This window comes from Macaca fascicularis, chromosome 7 (assembly GCF_037993035.2).
Source record: "Macaca fascicularis isolate 582-1 chromosome 7, T2T-MFA8v1.1".
Taxonomy (NCBI): domain Eukaryota; kingdom Metazoa; phylum Chordata; class Mammalia; order Primates; family Cercopithecidae; genus Macaca; species Macaca fascicularis.
Genome location: NC_088381.1, coordinates 51339187 through 51363651, shown reverse-complemented (window position 1 = coordinate 51363651; position 24465 = coordinate 51339187). Strand labels below are relative to the sequence as shown.

The 24465-nt window shown below is 53.5% G+C and overlaps 1 protein-coding gene across 1 annotated transcript in view; it reads right to left on the bottom strand.

Annotated features, from left to right (window-relative positions):
• LOC102118622 (coiled-coil domain-containing protein 33) overlaps positions 1-24465 on the bottom strand; it is a 53944-nt gene that overhangs the window by 15999 nt on the left and 13480 nt on the right. The window contains exons 3-7 of the mRNA XM_073996340.1: positions 12009-12142; positions 7807-7916; positions 6152-6268; positions 1807-1898; positions 725-845 (exon numbers count right to left, since the gene is read on the bottom strand). Of these exons, the coding sequence (XP_073852441.1) occupies positions 725-845; positions 1807-1898; positions 6152-6268; positions 7807-7916; positions 12009-12142 (574 nt within the window). The remainder of the gene's footprint in view (positions 1-724; positions 846-1806; positions 1899-6151; positions 6269-7806; positions 7917-12008; positions 12143-24465) is intronic.

Genomic DNA, 24465 nt, shown 5'->3' with positions numbered 1-24465 from the left:
CGCGTGCCTATAAGCCCAGCTACTCGAGAGGCTGAGACAGGAGAATTGCTTCAACTCAGGAGGCAAAGGTTGCAGTGAGCCGAGATTATGCCACTGCACTCCAGTCTGGGAGATGAGAGCAAAGCTCTGCCTCAAAAAATTGTTTTATTTTATTGTGGTAAAATATACATAGCACGACATTCACCATGGTAGCCATTTTTAAGTGTACAGTTCAGTGATGTTAGGTGCATTCACATTGTTGTGTAACCATCACTACTATCTATTTCCAGGACTTTTCATCACTCAAAACAGAAACTGTGTACTCATGACCTTAACTCCCCATTCTTCCCCTTCCCCAGCCCCTGTAGCCGTCGTTCTACATTCTGACTCTCATTTTTCCTATTCTAGGTATCCCATATAAGTGGAATTATACATTTGCCCTTTTGTATCTTCTCTCCTCTGATGTGATAGCCCTGACAAGCCCTTCCAGTTTGTTATTAGATTATACATTATCTTGTGTTGATGTTCAACCTTTTTACCCATGTGACTCCCATCTTCACCAGACCAAGAGGTCCTGGAGGGCAGTTTCTCTGCCGCACAGGCGAGTGCAGCCCTGGGTATGCCGCGGAATTCAGTCAACTCTTACTCAATAGTCAAGGGAACTGCTGACCGACTCACTGAGTGAGTGAACAGTGAATGTGTGGGGGAGTTACAGGAAGCTGGAACCACTGGGGAGGAGACATACCTGAGGGCATCCGTTCTGGCTGATGCGAGGCTCGTCAAAGTTCATCACAGATGGGATAGGGAAGGAGAGTGGGGTGATGGGCAGCCCCACAGAGGCCAGGTCCCTGTTGGCCTGGCTGACCCTGGGGAGGCAGGGAGACAGGGTCAATGCTCTGGGCTCTGCACCTGAGCCTGGCAGCCCAGGGCCCCTGCTTTGATTCTGGGTTGATGCAAGAGAAGGGAGTTGCAGGGACCCCGCCGAGTTTGGGCCTGGACCTCATAACAAGTGGGGACCACTGGGCTGGGCGTGCATCAGTCATCTTCCTTCCTCCAACAAGCAAGGTGGCTTCATAGGTCGAAAAAACTCAACAGGAAATAGAGAGAAGTAGGGGAGTCATCTTGGGCCATCAGGGCCAGTTGGAAGTGACCAAGACAGACCCTGACTCCCAGGAGTCGGTGCTGTGGCTGAGCGCACATGTTCATAGGGGAACTCTCCCACTGTGTGGCAAAGTATGAATGTCCTCCTGAGGACTGTGACTCCAACAGACTCAAAAGGAGGTCTAGAGGAGGAGGGGACGAGTTGTGGCTGGGGCCAGGGAGACCTCCAGGATGAGTAGGGAGGGGACTCCGGCAGGACTAAAGGCTGTGAAGTTCCAAGATGGCCTTTGGGGCCAACCACTGGCTGGAGCCTGTGGCCCTGAGCTAGAGCGGGACGGGGAGTGTGGAGGTGGTGGGTGTGAGGCAGGGAGGCAGGTTGGAGGGGCTGAGGAACCCTGGGCAGGGAATGAGGACCCCTCTTGTTGTCCTCCCCACACTCTCTAGCTGTTAGGCCTGGTATCGGCACTCATCCCCACCACCTGCCCTCCAGCCTGCTCTCAGGAGAGGAATGAGCTGCCCCCTTCCAGGGGCCTGGGCTCTCCCTAGGGAACGAAAGGCCTGGTCTGCTGCAGGAAGCTTACTGGGACCTCAGACCCAGTGGAGAGGTTTGAAGGGCCTTAGAGGCGGAGGGGTTTCCGGAGGTCCCATGGCAGCAATGACAGCCTCGCCCCCTCCTCTGCCCTCTGCCCTCCCCTCCTCGCCCATGCCCACCTGGGCCCCACTCACTTAAATTCCTTGTAGTTGGGAACCACCCGGGCAATCACCACCATGGGGTTGGGGTTGTTGGCCAGGGGCTCGTTGACTCCCCGGAGAAAGATCTGGAGAGGAGAGGAGGCAGGTGAACCCCATGTGGCCTTGGAACCTTCCAGAGATAGCCCGCCAGACTGCCTACCCTCTTTTTCCCCATCCGTGAGCTCATGGCTGCTTCCACACTTGACACCTGCTCCTCCCTGTTCCCTGCCTTACTCGGTTCTTGCTTTGCACAGGCTGCCCTCCCTCAGGAAGCCTTCTCTGCCTAGCTGAGGCAACTACCCCCGCTTTCTGTCCTGGGATTTACCAATGGATCTCTTACACTAGTTCCTTTGGGGACAAAGGGTGCCATGAGAGTTGGGGCCTGGGAAGGGAGGTTGTGTTCTAACCTCGGCCCCTCCACTGGCTCCTGGGGAGGGGTAGGGCTAGGGGTAGGGCTAGGTGTTCCAGCTCCTTGGTTTCTGTCAGTCAAATGAGGCTCATCTCAGGGATGAGAGGGGTCTCTGATTAGATCGTTTGTGAGAGAGCACTTTATAAACAAAAGACAAGAAGCCCAGGTCTGGTTTCTCCAGCCATACTGAACTTCCTGAGATCAGTGGCCACAGCCAGGCTCCCCTGGCCTCCCTGGCGCCCATCACCCTGGTGCCTGCTCCCTTGCCTTGCTGGTTTCCCCAGGAAGTACTGGTTTGGAACAGGATCACAGCATCTACATCTCTGGGCTATTCTTTCTTAATCAGATCCCAGTTGTCACTCCCCTGACTGCCCTCGGTTGTTCCCTCCTCAGTCCTCTGTCACCCGCTAAGGGCTTCCCTGCCTCCCAGTTCTGACTGCCCTCTCCTCTCCTCCGGGCTTCTATTGGCGCAGCTTTCAGAGAGCAGAGCGGGGTTGCAGCAGGAGGCTACAAAGCAGGAGTGGACAGCGTCATCTTGCTCCAACCCTCACTGACCTCCTGCTCAGCCTGGGCCTAGGGACACTGGAAGGCAGACAGGGGAGACAGGGAGTCTGTCCCCATGTGCCTTTGCTGCCAGCCCAAGAGCCCCTGATCTCCTGGACCTTGACCCTCACCCTGTATCCACCAATGGCTCCCACTCTCTCTCAGCCCTCACCCACCTCCCACTCGGCTCTCATTCCTCCTGCTCCTCCGATTCCTCTGCCACTTCACTGGCCTCTCCATTTCTGTTCCTTTCCCTAATCCATTCTCTTTCCCAGGCAATTTGACACATGATGGCAAACATGCTTTTGCTGGAAATGAACTGGGTCACGTTATTTTCCTGCCCGACACCCCGCATGCCACTCTGCCGAGTCTCCCGACAGGCCCCCAGTCCCTATCTTCTTGCTCCACATTCTTTTACTCCTGCCACACGCCCCTCTTATTTCTGCCACAGGGTCTTCACACATGCTGATCCCTCTGTCCAGACCCCCCGCAGCTCCCACCAACCCATCATGGCTGACTCCTTCTCATCCTGTAGCTTAAACATCACCACCTCTGAAAAACCTCCCGTGACCATTTTTAATAAAGTAGCCCACCCTATCCTCCCCATCTCAGTTGCTGGATTCCCTTTGCCATAGCGCTCATCATAGCCTATGTTTATTCTCATTTATTTCTTGTTTCTTTTCTGTCTATTTGGCTAGATCCCAAGCTCCACATGAGCAGGGACCATGTCTGTCTCATTCACGGTTGTCATCCTAGGTTTTAACAAAAGTGCCTGGCATAGAAAAGAGCTCAATATCTGCTTGAGGATAAATGAGGATCATATGGGCTGGGCACGATGGTTCACGCCTGTAATCTCAGCTCTTTGAGAGGGCGAGGTGGGTAGATCACAAGGTCAGGAGTTCAAGACCAGCCTAGCCAATATGGTGAAACCCCATCTCTACTAAAAATACGAAAATATTAGCTGGGCCTGGTGGCACATGCCTGTAATCCCAGCTACTCAGGAGGCTGAGGCAGAAGAATTGCTTGAACCTAGGAGGTGGAGGTTGCAGTGAGCTGAGGTCGTGCCACTGCACTCTAACCTGGGTGACAGAGCAAGACTCTATCTCAAAAAAAAAAAAAAAAAAAAAAAAAAAAAAAAAAGTGAGGATCATATGAATGAAGGAGAAAAGAGGGGAACAATGGAGGAAAAGGTTTACCCTTTCTGTGTTTATGAGCATGAAAGAAGGAGAGACAGAGAAACAGAAAGACCCAAGAGGAAGAAGGGGAGAAGGCAGGCAGTGGTCTGGGTGAGGGTCTTGGGGCATGTGTGGGATCCTAGTTCTGTGGTGCTGATGGGAAAAGAAGCAGGAAGAGGAAGGGGCTCTGGACACAGCTGACGGACTCTGCCCCAGGCATAGCTTGAGATGGGAAGAGGTTCTCACTGGTCTATTCCAGCTCAGCCATTCACTCCAGCTGGGTCACATTGGCGAGTTCCTGCCTCTGGGCCTGTTTCCCCACTCGTGCATGGAAGGATTGAACCATAATCTCCCCTGAGTTTCTAACTCTGACCTTCAATGGGAGAAGAGGGCCCAGGAGTGCAGCTTGTTCTGGATCATTCTCCCTTTTCTTCCTCCACACCCTCTTCTCAGGCTCCTCTTTCAATACCCATCTCAGCTGATTGCCCAACCTCTAACCCCACACAGGTGTGAGCTGATGGGCACGTACAATAGTCCTTAGGGCCTTGCAGCTCTCACTGAGGGCTCTGGAGACTGAATTCCTTCACCACATTCAAAGGATTGAATCTCTGATGGTACACTTCACACTTTGGAGGGGTCTGGGGTCTGGGGCTGAGGGATTTCACTGGAGGCTGGCAGGCCCTACTGTTCACAGGCTCCCCAGCAGATGTAAGGCTGAAAAGGGGGTGGTGGCAGCTAATTTGCATCTGTTCTGTGTGGACTCTGATCAGGTGTGAATGAGACAGCTGCCCAAGTACACCTGCTCATGACAGCCTGGGAGGTAGCAGAAGTTCCTGCTCCTGCCATGCGCTCACCATCAGGGGCAGGCAGCTGCTCTGTGGCCATACTCGTCGCACAGATGGAGAGGGCATGGAGAATGGGCAAGGTGCTGTTGGCCAGAGAAAGCCCCCACTCTACCGCTCTACCAGGCAAGTCAGAGGGCTAGGTGGGGTGGGGCAGCCCTAAAGTTCTGCCTGGGTCTTGGGGATGTGGCCCCCTCCCTGTGGGGTGCGGCCTGGGGACCACAAGGCCAGGCTGTTGCCCCTCTTCCTTGTTCTGTGTGTGTGTGAATTGCTGGCTGTCCTCAGGAAAGGGTGTGATAGAAGGTGTCAGGGAGCAGAAGGCGCCTGTAGGTCTGACATGCTGGCATCGGAGGGGTGGCTGTGGGGGAGTAGAAATGTGGGTTAGGAGTTTTGGCTCCTATACCATACTCCCCTTAGGTCTCAGTGTCCCAGGCTGTGAAAGAGGACAAAAGAATGCTTCCTCCCCTGCCAGGCTCACAGTGCTGGTGGGTGGGAAGTAGTGGGGGTGGGAAGGATAAGAACAGATCAGCCAAGTCTGGGTAGGTGGAAACTCAGAGCTTCGGTCCTGTGGCTCTCACCCTGATCATACTCAGGCTATAGCTGAATTTGAATCTGTCACCCATGGGCAGTTTGAAAGCTGGGGGAATGGGAGAGGGGCCAGGTCCCTGGATCATGTCTGCTTTGAGCATCAAGAGTTCCTCCCAAAGCTGCTAACTGGCCTAGCGGGTGGATGGTGATGGGTCAAGGGTTGGTGGCCAGACCTAAGGTGGGCCCAGCCCTGTCCTAGCTAATGGAAGAGGCTCTGTAAACAGTTGCTGGATGAATAAATGAATGAATGAACTGAATACCTAATCAGTAGACCAGTCAAACTTCTTTAGACACGGTGCTGAAGGAAAGCTCAAGGAGGCCCTAAACTTTTGCTTGGGGGGCTGAGGCACTATCCCAGGAGGGGAAGAATAGAACAGGAAACAGCTGGGCTATGGGCTAAGGGGGAACACAGGGCTTCTCCCCTGCCCCTAGCATAAGATCTGGGGAGACATAAGGCTCTGGGATGCTCTGGTCCCCACTGCAGCACAGAGATGGTACACGAGGAGCAGTGGTGTGGCTGAGCCCCTGCCCCTCACCTCCAAGGCAGAGAGGGAAGGAGAAGAGGCTTGAGCATCTTCATCCTTGTCATCCCTGCCAAAGGGCTTGTCTTCACAAACTCCTTTTGCTATTTTGGAAAGGCCTGGTTACTTTTTCCATTCTTGATATCTCTGCTCCATACCCTCAGGCCAGCCAGTGGGGGCCAAGGGCAAGGCGTGGGGCCTGCTCAAAGTTTGGCCCCTTCCCACTCCACCCACCACCCCAGAGGGCCCCAGCTCTGGTACCTCCAGAGCTGTGTGGTTGCAGCCGATGTCGTGGGGGATGAAGCTGCTCTTCCGAACGACTGTGGCATACAACTGGGTCTTCGCAGTGGCTTCATCAGCTTTCCCAGACTGGGTGGGCTGGAGACAGGGTGGGGGCAGAAGAAACAGAGGAAGGAGGGTGTCTAAGGGGCAGATCCTGGCCATAAATCCAGCCCTCTGCAGACAATCACTTGGCATTGCTCCGCTGGGGCTCCGAGCTGATAATTAAAGCTCATGGTCCCTGTGAGCCCTTCCAAGGAGATCAATATAATAAATCTTCCCTTTTCCATTTGAATATTTCATCACCCTCACAAGGACCACTGCCTGTCTGCTCTCCAGTAAAGATGTGATAACAAGGCCTGGGTTGTAAGTGAACAGACAGCCAGGGGGCCTGGGTGATGCCCCCAGAATTACAGCTCAAGTGCTGAGTCTCCCAGGGTGAGTGGTGCATCTCTTTTACTTCCCTACCTGACCCATCCTGAAGCCCTGGGATTGGGGTTCATCACGGGGCCTAAGGGAAGGTAAAGCCCCCTGGTGCCATGATTGAAGAATTGCTTAGAAAAAAGTTCAGTGCTGGCCCAGAGGAGGGATGGGGGGAGGGGAACTGACCAAACTGAGCACCTACTGTGTGCCAGGAACCTTGCCTACCATTGCATGGGATCCTCAAAATGACTGTGCCAGCTTTGCTGATGAGGATGGAGGCCTGGGGGTTAAGTGGATTCCCATGGGTATCCAGCTAGGAGGCAGCAAACCTGGGCTAGGACCCCCGACAATTGTTCTTTACATTGTTCTATATTCTCAACCACTATCAGGGTCTGGAGCGCACAGTGGGGAGGGGAATGTGATGCTTCTGTTCATCTCTGGCTCACTGCCTGCCATAGAGTAGGTGCTTCATAAGTCCTTGAGTAATGAGAGTGAATTGTACCCCTTACCCCTTAGCACTAGGAGGGAGGACAGGCAGGGGTCTGGCCTTGGAGGCCCAACCTTGGAGTGAGGAGCCTCAGGCCCCTCAGTTCATGGCTTGGACCCAGTTGCTCACTCCAGGGAATGCTTTATGCCATGTAACCCCCAACTCTCCTGGGCCTTCTGACCAAGGCAGCATGGGGAGGCAGCTCAGAAGGAACTGGCTTGGGAGACAGCATGACCTGGGCTCATCCTCAACTCTGCCGCTCACTTGCTCTGTGTCTCAGGAAGAGGAGATTTTTCTCCCCGGGTCCCAGTCCCATGTCTGCAAAATGTAGTTTACCTGGAGGATTAGAGAGGGAGTGTGAAGTGTCTAGCACAGGGCCTCGAAGCAGCAGGTACTCTGTAAATATTGTGTTTCTTTGATTTTTAGATCCACTCTTTTAACATTTATGTAATCAAAATCTATCTTTAATTGGTATATTCATTTAATGTGGCAATTGTCCTATAATAATCAGCTGTCTTACAGAGATGAATTTGGAGAATTCCAAATTCTTGTAGACATCATTCCTGTGTATGTACCAGGAGCTATGTTTCCTGAGCCCCACATGGTCCTAGATGTGTCATGCTGTGGGTGGGTGTGGAATGTTCAGAGCTTCTCTGAGGGAATGACTGGGGACATTCAAGGTGGTTCCCACCTGCTCTCCCCACACTTTCCCAGGCCTCTGACTCACCTTCACCAGCTCAAAGTGGTAGGGGTGGAGGACACGCAGGTACTTGATGGGGATTTTGTAGGACAACAACTCCTGTTTCTTTCTGTTGTCCACCACCTTGAGGATCACATCTGGAAAGATAAAAAATGAGCACAGCTTCACTTTTAAATGGATCCCTTTCTCTCCCAGCAAGGAGAGACCGTGAGAGGTGCGAGACATTGCTGAGATTAGGAAGCAGGGGCCACACTGAGGAATCAACATGCATGCACATGTGTGGATCACCCCTGTGCACACAAACCCATAAGCATAGTCTGAGCCTCTGCACAGGGCAAAGCTCCATGCCCGTTGCTGTTAGGACTCCAACATGCAATTTTCTCCCATGGTCTAGAAACTCCCAGGCCAGAGATAGACACACACAGAACTGAGTCCAGTCCCCTGTGGCAACAGACACATGTGTGCACACACTGAGACACACAGGCAAGCAGGCATAGCACCTATTTCCAGGAATAAGATTCCTTCCCTTGGTCACAAACACTTGTGCCAGCTCTTGAGGCAGGATGGGGAGAGATTATTTCACACATGTTGCAGGTGGGGAAACTGAATTTCAGTAAGAAAAAGTGATTTGCTCAAGAAATCCTTTAATACAGCTATCAATAAAAGCCTACTACAAGTAAGGGAAAACTAAATACTAAGAATAATGCACCACTTAGTAAACACCCTCCAAATAGACTATATTTTCTCATAAAATAGCATGAATGTTGGTAGAAACTTTTTTTTTTTTTGAGATAGAGTCTCACTTTGTCACCCAGGCTGCAGTGTGGTAGCATGATCTCAGCTCACTGCAACCTCTGCCTTCCAGGTTCAAGCCATTCTTCTGCCTCAGCCTCCCAAGTATCTGGGATTACAGGCACCCACCACCACGCCCAGCCAATTTTTGTATTTTTAGTAGAGACAAGGTTTTGCCTTGTTGGCCAGGCTGGCCTTGAACTCCTGACTTCAAGTGATTCACCTGCCTCAGCCTCCCAAAGTGTTGGGATTACAGGCGTGAGCCACCGCTCCTGGCTGGTATAAACTTTAAGAAGAACACCAATGTCCTATAAATAATCATGACAGTCCTGTTTAGTGAGCAGGAGTGTCATGATTATTTAGTGAGCATCCACTATGTGCCAGGCATGGGGATGGGCACGTCTCAGCCGTGATTCCAACAAATTCTCACCACAACCCCTGAGGTAGGTATCATCATCTCTGTTCTTAAAATATGAACAGTGGAGCTCAGAGTGTTATATAACGAGATCAACATCACACGTCTAAAAAGTAGATGATGGGAAGGGTTGAATTTGGTGACACTTGAGGCATCTTTCTATTCTGGAAATCTATGATTTGAGGAGGAAGAAAAGATGGGGAGGGAGAAAAGGAGGAGAAGGATACAGGACGGATGGAGAAGGAATGAGAGAGATGGGGTAAGAAAGGATACAAAGGATACAAAACAGAGAAGAACGGGAAAGGGAGGATGGGGCGGAGGGGTGTGCCTGAGACACTTGGGGAGCCCCTTGCCCTCTGCGTCTCTTGAGACAAGGGATTTCAGCACCAGGGACAGCAGCTGGCCCTTGAGGGCTCAGCAGGTTCAGTGGGCTCAGCGGCTGGGTCATTTGGAGCTGGATGGGTCATTTGGATGTGGGGATGGAAAAGGAAGCTGAGAGCTTTACTAAGTATTCTTTCTCTGTCTTCCCCACAGTGACCCTGAACACTTGCCAAGATATCTCAAGAGCTTGTCACATAGGATACATGCTCAAAGGAAAGAAGGGGGAAAAGGCACCGAAGGTGTTGAGGTTGGCTTGAAGAAGGGAGATTGAGGCAAGGGATATGAAGTCAGCAGACCTGGGTTCTAGTACCAGGACACTAACTTGCTCTGTGACTGTTAGCAAGTAATTTAACCTCTCTGAGCTTCATGTTTCTGCTTTTTAAAATGTTAACACTTTAATAAGAAGCTTTGTCTCTCCCCTTGGGTTGCTGTAGGGAGAAGAGTGTGTTTTCAAGCTGTAACATTCTGTGCAAATGCTCCTTGTGGCTGTCACTATTTTCCTCCTCTTTAAGCATCTGCAGCTCTCCATACACAAAGCCTGCTGTAGGCAGACCTGAGGAAACTCTGCTGGGGGATTCCAGTGCTCCCAGCCAAAGCACCACCAGGAGCTGTGCAGGCTGAAGCCCCTTATGCCAACTCGCCATGGACCCAGAATCCAGTTGGGATTTGCCAGGGTTGAAGGAGAGGTGAGTGCCATGCATTTTCTCCACCCGCTATTCCTGGAGCTCTGTGTGGGCAGCCAGCAGATGAGCTGGAATTGGGGGTAATGGACAGCCACTCCTCCCTGCTCCTGTCTCCATGCTACAAACATGCTTCATCAGTTTCCTCTCTGGGCATTGTGCCCTTCCGGCCTCCCACCACTCCCTTTGTGTGGCCAACAAGCTATTTCTGCCACCCGCCTGCTTTGGCCCTGACACAGGGTCTGAAACTCCCCTTTGCTTTTCATTAACACATCCTTGAGCTATCTCCCACCCTTCCCCCTCCTCTTGGCCTGGCCCCCATCTCCCCAACCCCCAACGCAGACATCACCACAGCAACCGGTTCCAACAAGCATCCAGCTACTTCAGTCTGCAATGAGGTGCCTGCCAATATTCCCTGCCTGCCTGTGAGGCCTCCCCACTCTCTTGTCCCTCCTGCAGTTAGTCCTGCCCCTCTCTCTGCTGCACAGATGGGCCCTGGGGTCACTGACCCCATTACATTTTTTCCTCTGTTACCCCAAGTATGTAGAGCCCAGGGCAGGATCCCAGCTCAGGTTCACTCACCACAACCTCTGACTTCCCACCAGCCACATAAATACATGCATGCATACACACACAGCCACACACACAAACTACACATACTCATGCACTGCAAGACACACACCACCATCCAGATCCATCCAGACGCACATACACCACAACATTGCAGCTAGACACACACAAGCACACATACACATAAGACACACAGACATGCATGTCTACAAGTACAGACACAGCACACACCACATTCACACATGCGCATGAACCAGCATGCAAGCATTCACAAAGACATGCACACACAGGCACGCATGTGCCTCTGCATGAAATCTTAGGTCAATTTTTCCTCCTCTTTTGCATCTTCTTAAAGCATCCCAATAGCTCCACCTATCCCTTTACAGGCAGAAAAGAAAAATTATTTGGTTTGACCTAGAGCTAGCTCCTTCCCCTTTTACGAAGGCTCCGCTTCCTGTTTCCTTTCTCCCCTCCCATAGTCTCCAGCTGGCTTTCTGCTCTGTGTGAGGAGGACAAGTTCTGTCTAGGTCTCTGGCAAGGTTTCAAGGGAGAGAGGCAAAGCCTGTCCTCTCAGGGAGAGACCACCTGCAAGAAGCAAGTCTGAGGTCCTGACTAGATAAGATTAGAGACATCGCCAGGCATCTCCGGTGTGTGCTGGCAGTGCCCGATGCGACGCCCCACCATTCGGGCATCAGCCAATCAGTATTCCCATGTGTCCAGCCTGCCATTTCCATTCAGCCCCAGGAGAATGGAAATCCAACAGACCCACAGTGTGAAAGTAAATACAAGGGTGCACATGCATGTGTGTACGTGGGCACCTGGTGGCTCAGGCTGACACCTGGGGAGGACTAGGCAGAAAGAGGGACCCATTCTAGGGACATGTCAAGGATTTTTTAAAAAATCAAATGGAAGCAGCAAGAACCCTGCAGCTGCAGTAAGAACATGCAATTCCGAGTCCTTGGACCTCGGTCTTGAGCTTAAGCCAGTTAAATTCCCTGAACGTCGATGTTCTCTTAAGCAATGGGAGCAGCATTGCACCTCCCGGGAGGCGGTGACTCCAATGAGCGATGTGTGGGGACGTGCTGGGAGGCTGTAATGTCCTGTTTCAGTGAGAGACGGCGGTAATAACAGCCATGAAAATAATAACAACAGTCATAAAAAAGATAAGCTTGCATTGTCTGGAAAATTCATTTATGTGGAACAACTCATTTTTTGAGCAGGATGGGGAGATGAGGCGTGACAGCATTATGATTTTTTCTGAGTGCTTTTAACTGAGCCCAAGGAGGTGTTCAGGTGGCTACCAGCTGCGGTGAGAGGGAGCCTGCTTCCGCCCTAAGTCCTTGGCTGTGTTCACACCCTGCCTGCACATGCCGGCCCAGCCCCCACCTTACCTTCTTGCCCTGCATCCTCAGCTTGGATCTCCACGTTCACCGTGTCCCCCCAGATAGGGGCTCTGGTGGGCTCTGAGGTCACAGATGTGACTGCCTTAGAGCTCTGGTTGTTCTTTTCCTCAGATGTGCTTTTCCTGGGGAGAGCAGGGGCAGGGTGAGTCAGAGGGAGGGGTCCTGTCTGCTGCTTGTCCCCCTCCCAGGCTCCATTGTCCATAAATCGGAGTGAAAGGTGGACAGCATGTGGAGGGCTCTGTCTCATGCATAGACACTTGTGTCATCCCAGGCCTCTCCCCGGGCTCCTCTGCCAGCCCGGGTGACCACACTCTCTCGCTGACCACTACTGAGGCCTTCACTTAGTCACAGGCTTCTCACTTTGAGAGGCTCAGGGCAGGGGTGGGGGTGGGGGTAGAGGGTAGATGTCTTGCCCGCCTGACTTCCTAGCCCTCACCAGGGAGGGCTCTCCAGCAAGAGCCCGTGTGCATGGCCTCCCTCTTCTCTCGGTTCGGTTCGGTGGGAGGAAGCCTCTGGGCAGGGTGGCTGTGCAGAGCCCCGCCTGGCTGTCATCTCTTCTTCACCTTATTTCCCTAAACTTCTGGCCCAGATTTCCAGGCTCCGCCCAGCAATCCCAGTTCTAAATGCTTGCAATGAAGCACACGCATGCTGCTGCCTTCTGAGATGCCTGCTGCGTTCAGGGTCTTGGGCTGGGCCCCTGGAGCTGGACACCTGGAGCTGGGTCCAGGTCTGGGGGCAGGGGGTGGTGGAAAGGGCTTTCCAGCCCTCAAGCACTCGGATTGTTCAGGACCAGGCTAAGGTGAGAGGTAAGCTTGGGCCCTCTGCACCCCAAATGCACCCCACAGATATCGGAGATCCAGAGGAGTCAAATGGCTCAGGGAGAGAGTGAATACTTCTGTAGAAGAGGTTACTAGGCCAGGGCCGTCCCCAGCACTGCTCCATTAACTGCAGCAGTCATGGGCTGAGGAATCATCCCAGAGATCCTGTAGCAGAGGGAGCCACACCACACACCTTGCAGAGGAAGGCAAGGTGCACAAATCGTACCCCAGGATGGGAGCAACGATGTCTTCCCCTCCAGCCCTTGTTCCACCCTCAAGACCCCAAAGGGAGTGTGGGGCAGGCCAATTGGCTCAGATTCCACCTGCTCTGTGCATTAGCAACACCAACATGGTTCTTCCCAGCCCAGCTTGTTCCTCTCTTCCAAGAAGCCCTCTGGAGCCCCCTGGCCCTCACTGCTCCCTCTGCCCTTTAGACTTAAGTGACGCTGTGACCTGGCTCCTTGCCCCCACTCATCACATCCCTGCTCCTGTGGGTAACCATGCTTGCAGGAGTTCCGTCTCCAAGCTCCAGAGGTCAACTGAGGACTCCTGCTCTGCTTTGACTGAATGGCAGTGTGACACAGTGATCGTAAGAAGGACCCTGCAGCCAGGCATTTTGGGTTCCAAATCCCAGCTCTACCCTTTGCCAGCTGGGTGATGTTAGGCAAGGTACAGAACCTGTGGTGCCTTATTTTCTTCATTTATAAAACAGAGATGGTAATGGTGCCCAGCCTGCAGGGCTGTTGTGAGAAGGAAACAAATGAATATGTGTAGTGCCTGGTACATTGCTAGGTACCAAGAAAGTGTTAATAATTGTTAGTACGTTAAGTTATTAAAATATAAATATAATTCCTGTTCTTACCCAATAGCACTGGAGAGCTTAGCCTCATTGACCCTCCTGTGACCAGCCCCTTTGCCCTGGCATGATTTTTCCCTATCATGCCCCCAACTCTGGGTCTGCAATTGGGGAATGTCTGGCTTCTCTGGCCAAGGTGTGGAATCCTGGAAAGAGCATAGGCTCGGGAGTGATTCAGAGCTGGGTTTGGAGCCTGTGTTTATCCTGGTGGGATCACCTCCCCTCTGCACCTAAGTTCCTCCTTTTTCAGTAGTACCCTCCTCAGACAGTGGTTATAAGGACTGGAAAGAAAGCATGTTCTGTTCCCAGCACCCAGAAAGCCCCGGTTCATGTTATTCCCTTCTTTGTGACACAGAACAGCCTGAGTGTTTTCTCAAGAGGACCTGCCTGAGGACAGCATGAAGGGGAAAGAGGTAGGCACTGAGTACAAGCTGGGGTGAGAAGGGGCATCTCCCAGAGAGCTGGAGTCCTTCTCAGATGAGTGTCCATCCAGACACATCACCCCTGCAGGCTCTGCAGAATGTACTCCTCACACCCCCAGAGGGGTGTGCGGGAGGCTGCCAGGCTAGAGAGGGAAGGCAGAAGCCTAGCAGGAACGTGGCACTTAGCTTGCTCCCTCCACCCTCAGGTCCCTTTTTCCCTCCGGCTCTGTGACCGTGCTTGACTGAGGGGTGCAATCTAAGCACCTCCTATGACACTCTGTGCCCCGGCTCCGGCTCCTGACAGCTGCCCCAGCAAAGTCAGAGACCTCAGGTTCTCAGCAGCCTCCCTGTGCTACCCAGCCACCCGATCTGCTACTTACAGATATATAGTTAGTGCACAATAAGGCCTCACAGCCTCCCTCCTCAGGGACCTGCACAGAAACAGCAGAAAGCCAGAAGCGCCGGGGGTGTGTCAGGAAGAAGTCAGTCCTTCTGCACCCAAATGTCAACCCCAGAACTGGACACAAAACTGCACCTGCACAGGCACATTCCTGGGGCATTCCCAGGAATCTTCATATAGCTCTGTGTGCACAGAGAAGACACAACTGAATGTGTGAAGTCACAGGCAGCATAGTGACAGGATTCAGGATTCAGGTTGGACCCCATGCCAGCCTGTCTTCTACAGTCCTCATATCCTCCCAACCCTCCTGGGAGGGTGGCAGGAGAAATTCCCAGGTGCAAGAAGGTGGGGGAAGGCGATGGGGCAAGGCAAGGGAGCAGGTGCTGACTTTCCTCCAGCTTAGAAAGAGTTAAGCAACTATTTTCTCCACCTCCCTGCCCCATCTAATATGAAGGTCATCAGGGCTAGGTGAGTGCAGATAAAGCAACTGGGTGGGAGGGGGAGGCCCCAGGGGAAGAGGGAGGCTTTTAGCAGGTGGAGGGAAGCTGTCAGGGTAATGGCTTTTCCTGGCACAGCTGACTCCTCCGGGCCTTGATGCTATTCTAGAATCTGGAGAGCAATAAGGGTCTCTGATTCTTCACAGAATAGGAGCAGGGGACGAGCTCACTCCCTGCTCCCAGCCCCGTTCTGCACCCCGCAGATGGGCATGTGGCTGAGTTCCAGGTTCCCGGGCTCCCTCAGGGCTCCCAATGCAGTCTTCGAGCCCAGGGCACCTCTCCAAGACCTGCCTCCCTAGGCCCCTCCACAGGCTGTCTGCGAGGAGAGACCTCCCTCCCCGTCCCCCAAAGACCAGCCTTGTTAGCTTGGACCCTCTGGCTCCAGGCATCCAGAGCCAGGAGGAGGTAGTGGGTGGTGCCTGCTGTCTCAGGGTCAGATTTAATCCAGTCACAGCATGGGCAGCCATGCCAGGATAGGACTGGAGTCGGATTTAGAGTGCAGCAGCCCCAAGACCAAGCTGCAAGAAAATGTAAACCCCCCTCAACCTGGCCTACCCTCCAGGCTGCTGGAAGGGTGTGTGTCTTTGACAAACTCCAGTCCCCAGCTAGGCATTCCTGGGGCCCCCACCCTAGCGGGGGATGAGGGGGCCAGGCCCAAGCGCAGCTGTGAGTGGGAGGGAACAAGGACTTTGCTTTCCTTCTGCAAGGTCATGACGAAGGGAAAATGTGTCATCTGGTTCCTGGGGGATGCAGCTGTGAGTGGAAGAAGTGAGCATCGGAAAAGCATGGGATTTGATGGACAGAAAGCAAGAGTGCTCATGAGCTGCTTTCCCCCTCACTCCAGGGGACACACACACACATCCACACATACATACACACACATGCACACACACACACAGATGCATGCACACACACATACATGCACACATGCACATGCACAAGGCTGCCCAGAGAGGTGTGAGTACCATACTGTACCCACTCTTGTTACCCAGCCCTCAAACTGCCTCCAGGGTCTTCTATTCACACCTGAGCCTACCTCCCTCACCTGCCCTGCCTTCTTTTTGGCCTCTGGCTCCCCTCAAAGCCTCAAAGCATGAACAATAGTCAAGGCTTGGCCTTCTCCTGGGCAGAGCTTTAGAAGCTGGGGCACAGGCAGCCTGGCTTGTTTTGAGTGCCAATCCCAGGCCAGCCACCAGGAGAGCAAAGGAAAGGGGAGGGGCCCCACTCAGATCTGCTGTGGCTGCTGGGGTCCTGGCTGGGCGGGCTTGTAAATCCTGAAAGAATAGAGGGATGTTCCCAGAAGCCCCTGGCACTGGGGAAGTCAGGCAGGCACTGGGAATAGTGGATAAAAAGCGGACCTTTAAGTGGATGGATGGTGGAATAGGGGTATTGGGCCCCTTTGACCTGGTCCATCACAGCCCATTGCTGGCTCACCTGGGAAACTGAGAGGGAGGTGAGGGAACTGGCAGTCCTGCAGGCCAGCTGTCGAGGTATCATGGTCAGGCCTCAATCTTTCCTGAGAAGGTAGGGCAATTCCCCTCTACCTGCTTCCTCCATGCCAACTTCTGAGCTGGGGAGGCCTGCCTCCCCCATCCTCCAGAAGTCCAAGAGGCTGCCAGACTCCCAGGCCATAGGCTAGGCCTGCCTCGATCCCTGGAAGGCTCTGAAAAACCCAATTACCTCTTCCCAATCCAGGAGCCCAGTCTTATGCAACAGGAGATGGGAGCTGGCTTCTGCCAAGACAATCATCCGAATGGGGTGGCCAAAGGCTGGGTTCCTGTGTTTCCAACCCTAAACCTGGAGGAGGCAGGGCTTAAACAGATAGATGGAGGATCTTTCCACTTGGAGAAGAGAAGAAGAGGCTTGAGAGGGGCTGTCTGACTGATGCAAGTGCCGGCTTGGGAGCAGGGGTTGGGGGAGTCAGGAGAGGGAGGCTGCGGTTCTCCCCTGACTGGGTCCCTCTCAAGGCCCCTTTTTGCCGTGGCCACAAGCAGTGTCCTCTGAGGCCAGGCAGGCAGGAGGGAAGAGCCCCAGCCCTCACACCTCTGGCCTTCGCCAAGTTCCCCTGGGATTGCTGGCCGGGGTGTTGTGCCCAGGGACTCCTCAAAGGAGGAGCTGAGATCTGAGGCAGGGAGTCAGTGCTGAAGCTCCCTTCTCTCCTCACCCCCGCTTCACTAGACAACAGCCTTGACAAGGCCCCCAATCCATGGTGCCGCCTCCCCCAGCCCCATGCCGAAGGCAGCGCAGCTGGTCCTTGTGGGTTTTGAGCCCCAGGAGGCTGCCACTTAAGGCATGAGCAGGGCTGTTATTCTCAGCAACGCAAGGGGCTCTCATCCTGGGTTTCATTTATTAATTGCACTCTAATGAAGCATCACTAATTGCTGATGGTGCTACAACACTGCAGGTGGGCCTCAGTTTACAGAATAATTGACTCTGGACCAAGGAGGGCGCCAACTGGAGGCCAGCAGTTCCCAGTCCATGAGGGCCTGGCTCTTCCCCTGCCCTTACCTGCAGGGCATGAGGGCTGCTCTGGGAAAAAGAAAGGGCACCTTCCAAGAAACTCTGAGAGAAGCACTCTAGCAAAGGCAAAGATCTTCCTGTTAAGCAAGGATGCTGCTCCTCCACCCCGCCACTACTCACACTTCATCCCAAAGTGTGGGCACCCCTCCTTTCCACCCATGGTGGACAAGGAGAAAAGCACAGCCCACAGAGCTTTGTGATGGCCCAAAGTCAGGCTCAAGTGCTGGTGTGCTGGGCATTGTTGCACCTTCTACCCTCTTCTGGGAAGGGGATTTCCTTATTTTCCAGAGATACATTTTTGCTCTTTTTGAGGCTGGAGGTGATGCAGGACCAGGAAGGGCTGCTGTCTGTACCATCTGTCAGCCTTTGGACTATCATGCTGTGGCCTGTCCTGTGGCATAGCTGGTGAGGGGCCCTGGGAGCCACCTTCTTAGGCCATGGGCGATAGGTGGACCTGTCAGTCAATACCATGGTCCTATGGGGAGGCAATGACAGTCCCCTTGGAAGGTGCGGGCCTGGATGAGACAACCCAGCAGGACTTGCCAGGACGCGGGATCCTCTCAATGGTTCAGTCACTCTAAACAGCCACTCTTCTGAGTACCCCCTTTCTCACGTATGCAGTCTTAGGGCAGGAGGAGCGTGGACCAGACGTAAAGTCGAACTTCCTGACCTCACAGAAATCACCGGACTCTTCTGATTCCTGTCATTCTGATTCTCATTCCCTGCTTAACTCGTGTGCTGTTCAGTCCATGTTTTGAGGTCTGGGGCTGCTCCCTGGCTCAGACACAGAGCCCAGCCTCCTGAGGGGCTCCGATACCCTAGTGCTGGGACTGGAGCTTGTCCACCTTCCTGGGAGACTGTGGGCAAAGGATGAGTGAGTGGGGGCAGCATTATGGTTCCTGGCCCCTCCCCACCCTCACCACCACTACTGGACTGTTCACCCCTCAAGGGCAGGGACCTGTCTTGTCGCTGCTGGAGCTCAGTTCCCACTGCCTGGGCACAGTGGGGCCCAGCAGGTGTTTGCTGAAAGAAGGAAGAGGGGACAGACCATTGGAAAATCAGGTGGGACAGTGGCAGCACCTCCTTTCCAGCTCTGCCAGGCCAACTCACTGGCCCAGGCTGCTGAGCCAGTGGCAGCTCCTCAGGACTGTCCTGGAAATAGCTCTTGGCTGGGAGGAGGGTTCAGATTCCAAATCCTGTCCCAAGAGCATGCCCCCAAAGTGGGGAAGCAGAGCCCAGCTGTGGTGGGGGCGGGAACTGGGCTCCCTCCAGGCCCAGGGGGCACTGAGCACCTTGGTCCAACCTGGCCCCTGGTCTCTCTGTCCCATTCCAGGGTGCTGTGAAGGGATCGAGGTCTGGTTTTGTTGGCCACACTGACCATCCTGAGAGTGCCCTCCACAGTCCCCAGTTAGTCCCTAGGCCCCACTTCTCCAAAGCCACAGGACACCGCAGCAGCACACAGTTGGGAAGTCGGATAATGAGTGACAGGAGAGGGAGGGGGCCACGCCCACCACCTGAGTGACAGGGTCAGCCACTCCTCTGTCCCCATCTTTGTATGGGAACAGGGAAGGGGGAGGTCACAGCCTGCCCTCCCCGGGATAAAACCCCAGGGCCTCCTGAGCATTCCCAAGCCAGGTTTGCCAAAGACCAGAGAGACAGCTTTGCGCTCAGGCTCACGGATCATGGGCTTGAGTCCTGGCTCCTGGCTCACCACTGCTGACTGTGTGGCACATCCCCTAAGCATCTCTGAGCTCAGCTCCTCCCTGATAACAGCACTCAGTATCTTACAGGTTTCTGGGTGGATGGTGGAGCCACAGAGAAGGAGAGAGGATGAGATCAATGGAGAAGGCTAAGTCTGAGTGGAGATGTATATTGGCAGGTGGGTCCATGGGGCTGGAGCTCAAGAGAGAGGTTGGATCCAGGGAATCTGGGGCTTTCAGGATGGGGGAAAGGGGGATGCCTAGGTGAGAGGGATCTCTTAAAAGGTGTGGAGGCTGGGTGTCGTGGCTCACGCCTGTAATTCCAGCACTTTGGGAGGCCGAGGCAGGTGGATCACCTGAGATCAGGAGTTCGAGACCAGCTTGGCCAACATGGCAAAACCCTGTCTCTACTAAAAATACACAAATTAGCCAGGCATGTTGGCATATGTCTGTAATCTCAGCTACTCAGGAGGCTGAGGCAGGAGAATTGCTTGAACCCCGGAGGTGGAGGTTGCAGTGAGCCGAGATCACACCATTGCATTCCAGCCTGGGTGACAAGAGTGAAACTCTGTCTCAAAAAAAAAAAAAAAAAAAAAAAAAAAGGAGGTTAGAGATGCAGAGGAGAGGCCAAGGACTGAGCCAGGAGCATTGACATTCACAGGATATTAGGACAAAAAGTATTCCACAGTGGAGTGGCCAGAGACAGAGGAGAAAATCAAGAGAGGGGGTTGTCCTGGGGGAGAGGAAAGAGGAAGCTTCAAGGAAGGAGAATGCCTATTTATACATATGTGGAGGATGCACAGCCATTGGGAAGGCACTACCCTGGCAGAGGGGGACCAGACAGCAAAGCTGGAGGCACCGGTGGCATCTGAGTTGGGTTGAGGGTTCAGGAAAGGAACAATGAGGGACCCAGAGATCCTCACTGACCAGAGGTGTTTGGCCTGAAAGTAAAACTTGGCTGATTTACACAAACATTTGGATTTCTGGTTTCTCTTTAAAAATTGAGAGAGGCGACCAGGCATGGTGGCTCATGCCTGTAATCTCAGCACTTTGGGAGGCCGAAGTGGGCAGATCACGAGGTCATGAGATCGTGCCACTGCACTCCAGCCTGGGTGACAGAGTGAGACTCCTTCTCAAAAAATAAAAAAATAAAATAAAATCGAAGAGGCTGGCCAGGGTGGCTCACACCTGTAATCTCAGCACTTTGTGAGGCCAAGGTGGGAGGATCACTTGAGGCTGGGAGTTTGAACCAGCCTGGGCAACATAGTGAGACTCCCATCTCTACACATTAAAAAAAAGCTAATAATTAAACATAAATAAAAATGAAGAGGGCTGACAACCCATGCCCTCGTTCTTCAATGTAGAGATCAGTGGGAGGGACAGGGGCTGCTCCTCTGAATGAGCTAGGTGCTCTCTGGTTTGCCACAGTTGCTTCCGCTCTCTATTGCATCACATGCCAGGAACTTCAGGATTTGCATAAGTAGCTTGGCCTTGAAGACATTGACTTTGAATTCTGGCTCCACTCCACTGCTCCACTGCTGCTCCACTGCTGCTGACTGTGTGGCACATCTCTTAAGCATCTCTGAGCTCAGCTCCTCCCTGACAATGGAGTTCTGTATCTCACAGGTTTCTGGATGGATAGGTGGAGCCTCAGAGGAGTGGGGAATGAAGAGATCAATGGGATTCCAGGGCAGCTCCTTCTGCTGGAAACTTAGTGTGTGCGTGGAGGGATGACAGAATCATGGAGCACACAGGGGTAGGGGGAGCCTAATCAGTGCCCAGAGCCCCAACCCCTGCTCAATGGCTTCCCTCACTCCACTACAAGCTAGACGCTGTGGCATGTGACACTGGGACCCATGGGGGCCAGGCTAGGGCAGAGGGAAGCTGCCTAAAGCCTGGAGGGATCACCAAGCCGCCTGGCTGCTCATCATGGCCAGGGAGGGAGGAGGAGGCTGTCAGCCACTCTGCCCAGGCTCAAGAGTAAGCAGAGGAGACAGCCAGTGCAGGATGCAACGAGGACACCAGGAAGGCCCCCTCTGGCCTGCCTCACAGCCCCAAATCTCCCGCACAAATGCACTCTGAGGCTGTTCTGCAGGATTCCGGAAGAAGCCTGTGAGGGAGAACTCATGCTTCTTGAGTCTGAATGAGGGTTTCAGGCATGAGAATACCTTAGGGGCCCCAGGTGGCAGAGATGGGAGAACGTCTGGAAAGAATCCTTATGGCTTCCGTCTAGCTGGGGGTGGGTTTCAGGCCAACCATCCTTCAACCACTGACACTACCTGTGTTTATAACCCTAGGACACAGGGAAGTTCTCACTGAATAAAAATCCCGAGGTTCTGAGTCTCCGGGAACTGATGTCATGGGAGGCAGGTGTGGGTGGAAAATCAAACCATGGTGTGGGGGCCCTGCAGGGAAGATGAAGACCCTGGTTCCCAGGCCTCAATCTGGGCCTGCTCCCCACCTTTGTCTTTTTTCCGATGGGGATCCTGCTGGAAGAGAAGGAGGCTTGGCCTCTGTAGGAGCCAGTGGTCACATGGGAATAGTCATCTTCATCTGCTCCACTCCCACTGGCCAGCCTTGTGACTTCAGACACATTCACGTTCTACCCTGGGCCTTGGCCTCCTTCACTATAACACGAGAATAATGCAGCCTGCTTCCAGGACGGCATCGTTAGAATCAGAGGGCGTGAACAGCCGAGCTCGCAGTGAGCTTTGAGTGGGACATCATCAGCAAGTGGGGGCTGCCTTATTCCTGGGACTATCCCATGATCACTGTCACTGTGTTATTGTTATTTTTGCTGAGCCCAACCCTCTGGCTGCTGAGACAAGCTCATGGGTCACCTGTGAGTCATTCTGAGCCTCCACCCACTCTGCACAGATCCCTGCCTTCAGGGGCCCTTGACCGAAGGCCTCCAGCCAGACAGGGAGGAAGGAGAACTCCAGATCCCAGGAGGGGTCTCCACACTAGTCACGGCATCTTTTCTGGAAGTCTGGGTTAGTGTCCTGTCCCAACAGCCCCCCTTCCAAGAGGGGCAACCACCGCATGAAAGATCAAGGCAGAGAATGAGGTGGAAGGAGCTTTTGGATTTTGAAATCCTACATCTTTTATCCTCCCTTGGGTACTAACTAGTTCTGTGACCTTGGGCAAGTCATGGAAATGCTCTGAGCCTCAGGAACCTCATCTGTAGAATGAGGTATGATGATAATATTATACCTCACTTATAGGACTGGGTGGTGATTAAACTGTATGAAACACAATATACTCCTAGCTTATTTCTCAGGGGTATGGTGGGTATTTGATAACTGTAACCTTCTTTTACCCGCCTCTTGCCAGGATTTCAAACAATTGTCCTACTTTCAACATCTTCCTCAGTTAGTCACCAGAATCAGAGCTCATCCTGTGACCAAGGCCAGGCTCAGTCTAGGGCCAGGGTCAGGGCTCTCAGGCTGATCTAAGAAAATCAAGGATCCTCTGAGTATGACCCTAGCTGGCCCTGATCTGTGCCTCCTCCCCTGTGCCATCCCAAGCCTGCCCCACATGCACAGAGGAAGCAGTGCCTTCCCCTTCAAGTCCTGACTCTGTCCCCACTCATTAGCTCTGGGCAGCAGGCAGCCAAAGAAGCAGCTGCCAACACTGGCAGCCCTGCCATGCAGCCTTTGGCCAAGGGTCAGAACCCCACAGACCGTCTCCTGGCTGGCCCCATTTCCACATCTCATCCTGCCCACTGGGGCACCCCCTGCCTGTCAGTGCCACTGCCTTCCTGGTCCCTGCTGTGCTCTGACTGGCAGGTCTCCCTGTGCCAGGCTGGGTGACAGGTGCTGGACACTGTTCAAGCCCCAGGGCACTGAGCCACGCCTAAACCAGTCAAGGGACACCCTGGGCCTGGGGACTGGCCTGGTAGACCCGGGCACAGAATCTGTCTCGGGTGGCAGAGCTGGGGTTCTTGTTGCCTCGAAAGAACTGAGAGTGTTTCCCAGGCCAGAACACAAGCCAGCCAGGCCTGCAGCAGCATGCAGGCCAAAGCTTACATCCTGGCCATGGGAAGACTGAGGCTCAGAGAAGGCAAGAACTGGCCTGAGTTCACAAGGAGTCAGGGGCAGTGAGCCAGATGCTAGGTCTTCCTGAACCCAGCCTGGCTTCTTTCCACTGTCCTGTGGCTTTCTTCTGATAGGTCTCAGTGCCCACTGTGAGCCTGCTCAGGACTCCCCCTTCCCCCTGTAGAGCTTTAGACCTGCAGCATCTCACACTGTCTAGCACCACATCTTATGTACATAAAGTACATAAGCACATATCCTGGTACAGAGTCGCATGAGGGAGGATTTGGCCTCATCTGGGAGATCAGTGAGGACAGCTGAGATGGGGAAAGGGGAAGGGAGGATGTTTTTGGGCAGGGAGCGTGCAGAAGCCTAGGGTGGGAGGGAACAGGGTTTGCTCAGAGAACTGAGAGATGTCCAGTGTGGCTGGAGCAAAGAGAATGAGGTGGAGATCCTGTTGCTGGGGAGCTGGAGGGGCTGGCAAAGACCCAACCGTGCTGGGCCTGGAATCCTCTTTACTTTAGGAACAATGGGAAGCCACCGGGTTCCTTTGGTACTATGGCACCACAGTACCCAATGGTAACCTGCCTTTGAAGGAATCTTCAGGGAGCAAGAGTAGAGGAACCAAGAGCAGGTGGAGAAATAGTGTGGTAGCCTAAGTCGGTGGTGGAGCTGATGGAGAGAAGCAGCTCAGTCTGAGAGATGGGAAGGCACAGACATGATTTGGTGATGGATTGCATGAGGGGAGAATGTGATTCCTGACACCAGGATGGGGTGGGATCACATGGAGAGAGAGTACATGCTAGAGAAAGAAGAGCAACATAGGGCGGAAACCTGAGACAGGCCAACATTTAAGGCCAGGTAGAAGAGATCAAGAGATGTGGCCATAGCGGAAGGTGGGAGAGTGGGGTAACTTGGAAATGGAGAAAGGGCTTCAAAGAGAATGAGTGGTCATGAGGGACTGCTGCCTCTGTGTGAGAAACAAACTCACCCGTCCAAACCCAAAGAATGGACTCATAGACCCAGAGAGCAGCCAAAGTGAGACTTTTAATGCCAGTCTTGCAAGATTGGGTGTCCGATAGGCAGGCACACCCAGCACAGTTTCAATAAGCAATTTATCACTTAGTGCACGGGTCTCTCCCCCTGTTCCTCATAGGCTAAGTACTGTGGGGTCAGTTTTCCCAGATGTCGCCTACTG